This window comes from Cucurbita moschata, unplaced genomic scaffold, assembly GCF_002738365.1.
Source record: "Cucurbita moschata cultivar Rifu unplaced genomic scaffold, Cmos_1.0 Cmo_Scf00017, whole genome shotgun sequence".
Lineage (NCBI taxonomy): Eukaryota > Viridiplantae > Streptophyta > Magnoliopsida > Cucurbitales > Cucurbitaceae > Cucurbita > Cucurbita moschata.
In genome coordinates this window covers 290,307-296,179 of record NW_019268533.1, presented here as the reverse complement: position 1 = coordinate 296,179, position 5,873 = coordinate 290,307, and the positions used below count along the sequence as shown (strand labels likewise).

Below are 5,873 nucleotides of genomic sequence, written 5' to 3'. Positions count from 1 at the left end.
TTTTTTTTTTTTTTTTTTTGGAGGAAGAGATGTATTCTCTTCTCAAGTTGATTTGAAATCTCTACCTAGGTGGTTCTTATATAGGCCTTTTGAAATATACTCCATGGCCATACATGTACCAAATACTAAATAACGAACCTACCTAATACATGTACTATCATTATGGTGATACAAAAATAATCTAATACATGTATCTACCAAATGAATCTAACTCGAAGATGTATCTAATGAACTTCTTAGATTTTGGCCTTTTCAAAATCAAAATCTGTTCATGATAGTAGGTCCTATGGATTGTAACTCGTTCCCTACCATCATACTTAGAAAGTTTCGCTCTAGGTTCCATAGGTGTTAATACCGAGTTACAACCCGTCATTTTATTCCTCTTCAGAATTTCCTTCGCATATGCTTAATGTGACTCGTAAATTCCATCATTTTCTTGTCTTACCTCTAGATCAAGGAAGTACTTCATCAGGCCCAAATCCATCATTTTGAACTGTCGAGTCATCACTCTTCTGAATTCCTCTATCATCTCATCATTATTCCCCATAAAAATGAAGTCATCAACATAAATAGCGACAGAGAGCAGAGTACCTCTCTTCTTTTCACATAGATTGCATGCTCATTTGTGCATTGAGTCAACCCATTCTTCTTGAATTAACTGTGGATGCGGGTATTCGAAGCTCAAGGTGCTTGTTTTAATCCGAAAAGTGCCTTATTCAATTTCAACACCTTCCTCTTTTCCCCTAATTCTCTCATATCCCGGTGGTTGCTCTACGTAGACCTATAATTTTAGCAAGTCATCCAAAAAAGCCGACTTTACATCCATCTGAAAAATTTGCAAATTAATTGAGCTGCCAAAGCAATGAAGAGACGAATTGTCTCCATCCTTGTAACCGGCGCAAACACTTTATCATAGTCTATCCCTGCCTTATGTTGATAGCACTTTACAATGAGCCTCGCCTCGTACAGCTCTATTCTACCTTGAGCATTCATCTTCTTCTCGTACACCCACTTTTCTACCATGGGCTAACTTCCCTTTAGTAATTCGACCAGCTCCCACGTCTAATTTCTCTTGATGGATCTTATTTCTTCATCCATGGTTGTTTGTCACTTCTCATCTCGTATAGCTTCTTTAGAAGTGATTAATTCAGCATCCACTGAAAGACAAATTAAATGTACCTCACTTGTCGAGTCGTACAAGTCTTGCATGGTGCGCATCCTTGGATGTCTAGGCTCATCTCATCATTGACAATTGGTGGAGTATTAGTTGGTGCAGATGATTCTTTTTTCTCGACTATCACCTCAGTGGATCTTTCCTAATCCCATGAACTAGACTCATTCACTTGCACATCCCGACTGACCAACACCACCTTCTCTATCAAATCAAACAGTTTAAAGCTTTTATCTGCTCCATACTTCTTGTGGTGTCTGATCTCCCAACTTCTCATGAGGACATCGATTCTGCCTATAAACCGCACACAATATTGCTTCCACCCAAAACTCCTTCGACATTCCTTTTCTCTTCATAATTGATCGGACCATGTCAAGAATAGTCCGATTTTTCCTTTGGCCGCAGTACTTTGTTAAGGCAAAAATTTAGCTTGTACATGCGATTTTTGGTCATTTCAACTTGTGCTACCAAATGCCCTACACTATCTTTCAATTGCAACAACCGATCTTTCATAGATACTGAGAATCCCTTCTCCATAAGCTACCCCATGCTTAAAATATTGCTCTTGAGATTAGGTACGTAATACACATCCTTGATTGAACCTTCCACACCACCTACTTGTAAATAATAATTCGTGTTGTGAAGTAGAAGGAAGCTCATGAACTATCCGTCATTTCCACAAGATACCAAATTGTGTTGTCGTCCTTGAGTTTTGCGTGTAAGAAGAACGAGTCGCAGAAGGAAGCTCTACAAGCCAAGGCGTCCATCCGAAAAGGTGCTTTACACGCAAAACTCTAGTATCAAGATACCAAATTGTGTTGTCGTCCTAGAGTTTTGCGTGTAAAACACCTTTTCGTCCTTGATGGACGCCTTGGCTTGTAGAGCTTCCTTCTGCGACTCGTTCTTCTTGCACGGCTTGTGTGCCTCTAGCAAACCTACAAGATCATCAACAATTAGATCTTCTAGATCCTTCAACTCCTTGATGATGCACACAACAGTCTCAAAATTGTCGTTCAGCGACCACAAAATTTTCTCTCCAACCCACGACTCCTTGAGAATTTCATCGTTGCTTCTAAGTTGTTTCATCACAGTTTGTATACGTGTGATGTAGTCGGATATGCCTTCCAACTCCTTCAACTTCCAATTCACTGCAAAGTGTTTGGAGTCACACTTTGTCGATCAGCCCCCTTGAAGACCTTTTGCCAACATGTCTCATGCCTGTTTGGCCATTGTTGCGTTTGCTATCTTCTCAAAATTTGACTCATGAACTACTTGGAATAATAAGTGCACAACAGTTTTGTCCCTCATTCGTGCTTGTTTCTGCGTCCTGATGTCACTTATTGTCATGTTCTCCAATTTTCTCTAGTTCGGTGTAATCGTCTTGAAGTACATCTCATACATCTTGCACCCGAGCAAGGATCGCATCTCAATACTCTAGTTATTGTAGTTTGACTTCACTAGACATGGCAGTAGTACAGCACCCAACGACATCTTTCCAGAACTCACCATTTTTGGCTCCGATACCACTTTGTTGGAGCAATGTAAAATTTTTATGAAAATGAGGCAGAATTCTCTCAACACTCAAATCTGTCTTTTTATTTTCTAGAGGAAGAGATGTATTCTCTTCTTAGTTGCTTTGAAATCTCTACATAGGTGGTCCTTATATAGGCCTTTTGGAAAATCCTCCATGGTCATACATGTACCAAATACCAAGTCACGAATCTACCTAATACATGTATTATACATGAATAATCTAATACATATATCTACCAAATGAATCTAACTCCAAGATGTACCCAATGAACTTCTTAGATTTGGCATTGTCAAAATTTATCCATGTGCAACCATATAATTAATGATGAATTAAGTTTATTCATTAAGAGTAATTGCCCAAGATAGAAACGCGGATAAAATTGACTAGGTTCTTTTCATTTATTTAGTTGTTGGAGATGATATCAATGATATAGTTTATTACTGATGACGATTGCATAACTCTGGTATTACAAAATAATAATAATAATAATAATAATATTGAAAGAGAAGATTAACTTTTATTGTCAATCATACAACTCTAAGGTATAATTTTGTGCAAGGCACTATTATACAAGCTAGTACTAAACCTAAGCAAAGGGGAAGGAAAATGATCGTGATAGCAATAGAGTACGCACTACAAGGTTGAAGAAAAGATCAAAAGTAGATGAACGAAATAAAGCAATCCATAATTAAATCCCTGGAAATAGTCCTTACAATTAGCTTACTTTCATTGCAAATCTTCTTGCCACCAGTTCATGTTCTCATGCAGGTATCTCTTAGACCAAAAATGGCTTACACCTTCCCTATTTCTTAGTAGCATCTAAAGAAACCATTTTGCAGCCATTTTCAAAATTGCAAGATGACAAAGAGTGTCGAAAGGAAAACAGAAACTGGAAAAGCACCAAGACACACATAGACCCACAAAATGCCCATAAAAAAAGAAGTTAAAATATTAATAGATAGGCTTACTGATTAAATCCAAAAGTTAACTAAATGCAGGAAGTCAATGTCATATATTTGCAAGTATTGCACATACATTGAAATTGTATAAAGATAAATCAATGACTTACCTTAGAGGATTTGCCAAAATTCGTTGGCCAATAGTTACAAAACTAGTTTCCTGATTGGACATGAACCATGCAAGAGATGAAACACTGTAGAAGATACGGGAAGGAAACAGGTATAAAGCATCGTCAACCATTAAATGTCAAACCAAAAATGTCTATATTGAAAACTGACTACTTGCATTCTCAGATAGCAGTTACTAGATTCAACTTAACTGACCTTCCAGTAAAGATATGCTCCCTCAAACCCAAGATTGTGGGTTTTCGATCTGCATGACGGGTTTTTTGGAGCTCTTCCAAAAGATTTCTCATTTTGAAAGCTTCTTCAAAATAGTTGTCCTGTGAGAAACATGAACTTGTTGAGATTTGTAAAGTTGCAAACAATCAACTTTCTACAATAATAATTATCCTACAAATTGAACAATGACACAGTAAAAAGGTGTCATGATACACTATCTTCAACCGAAGACGGAAAGGTAAATCACCTGGTTCATGTCTATGGTCTGCAGCGCTTGTCCACGAGTGAAAATAATGGCATGGTTTTGATTCTCAGGTTTTCCTTCACCAATTGCTGTTGGAGGACCTGGAAGCTTGATTCGATAGATTTCCTAAATATATAGCAAGCAATTAGAACTGCAAAATCCAGGGAAAGTCCCCTAAAAAATTAACTCCTAGCTCCAGCTGCTACTCTTCAATGAGGAACATAACCAAGACACTTATGCCACCACTTGCCTACAGATAAAGACTGAAGGATGACCATGATTATCATTAGGAATTGTTCAAAGAATTAAAATAAAAGTATACCATACCTCAAATTTTGTGGTAAAAGAAGTTATGTGGTCAAATCAAGCCTAAAGCTCCAATTATTTATTTTTTTAAGAAAAAATAAGAACTATATCAGAATCCTACGTAGAAAATGCAATTTTTAAAATAATTGTGGCACATCGCATGCAAAATTGGAAGTAACCAGAAAATGGTTGCAACTACTAATATAACAGCGGGCAAGTATAAAATTCAGAAGCTATTCTCCCATACCTCATCTAATTTATCACCTCCTTTCACGAGAACTGAGTAATAAAACTTCTGGGACTTCCCATTCACTGTCTCCTCTCTTTCATCTATGTAAGCAACACGTAGAGATGGATACCTGCATATTTTTTATTTATTTACTTCTATCCATAATAAAATCAGGGAACTTTTAGGTAGTCTTTGAAATTTGTAAAGGTTAGCAACAGCATATTAACAGCTGACTTACGTTAACATCAGATTGAGAATATTGCTATAGCAACTTCGGTCACGAGCATCATCAGACTTCTTCTGGGCACCATAGATTTGACATGAGACAACATAGGTGAATTTTAAGTCAACCAGAGCTTGTGCACGATCAAAGAATGCTTTCTGATCCTTTTCATTTAAGTGCATGTTTCGATAACCACCAGCTGTCAAGAAAATAAGGAAAATCTAGATATCAAGTATATCAATTACTCAGTTTGGGAACATGATCGGGCTTAGATTCTGAATCTCATGATAATAGCAAAATAGAATTAGAAAACATACGATTCTCCCCAGCAAATTCCAGAAAGAACTGAAGCTGAAGCGCATCTCGGTAGTACATCATACCTCGTACTGATAAACCATCAAGATTTATAAATGTAGCAAGTATTAAGGTTAGGGTTCATTAATTGTAACACAAAAGAGGGAGAGAGATAGAGGAAATTTCTTTCAACCTGTTCTTGATAATGTCTGCCCTCTGTAGGATACCCATTGGCGTATTAACTCCTTGCTGTCCTTTTTAGTACACCCAAGTTTTGGTTCTCTAAGTCGCTCCTGATAGTTGGTCCATTCATCTAGTATACAGCCAACGCAAGTGTAAGTTGCTGTCCATGGCATTAAATGTAAAAACGGCAGGAAGATTAAGCTCACCAGGATATATCTTTTGGAGATAGAACAAAATGGATATCCCATCCTCGTTTTCCTTTCTAAGTTCCTCATCGGAATAAAGGACGTCTTCTTTGTAATAAGGAGTTAAAACACTAATCATAAATCAGCAAAAAAAAAAAAAAAAAAAAAAAAAAAAAAAAAAAAAAAAAAAAAAAAAAAAAAAA

At 36.9% G+C, this 5,873-nt stretch overlaps 1 protein-coding gene across 4 annotated transcripts in view; it reads right to left on the bottom strand.

The window, feature by feature from the left end:
- LOC111455210 (callose synthase 7-like) overlaps positions 1-5,873 on the bottom strand; it is a 25,138-nt gene that overhangs the window by 3,784 nt on the left and 15,481 nt on the right. For all 4 annotated transcript variants that reach the window (XM_023096782.1, XM_023096785.1, XM_023096784.1 and 1 more), the window contains 8 exons: positions 5,692-5,801; positions 5,496-5,615; positions 5,326-5,394; positions 5,024-5,207; positions 4,804-4,915; positions 4,254-4,376; positions 3,989-4,107; positions 3,775-3,858 (listed from right to left, as the gene is read on the bottom strand). In XM_023096782.1, coding sequence (XP_022952550.1) covers positions 3,775-3,858; positions 3,989-4,107; positions 4,254-4,376; positions 4,804-4,915; positions 5,024-5,207; positions 5,326-5,394; positions 5,496-5,615; positions 5,692-5,801 — 921 coding nt within the window. The remainder of the gene's footprint in view (positions 1-3,774; positions 3,859-3,988; positions 4,108-4,253; positions 4,377-4,803; positions 4,916-5,023; positions 5,208-5,325; positions 5,395-5,495; positions 5,616-5,691; positions 5,802-5,873) is intronic.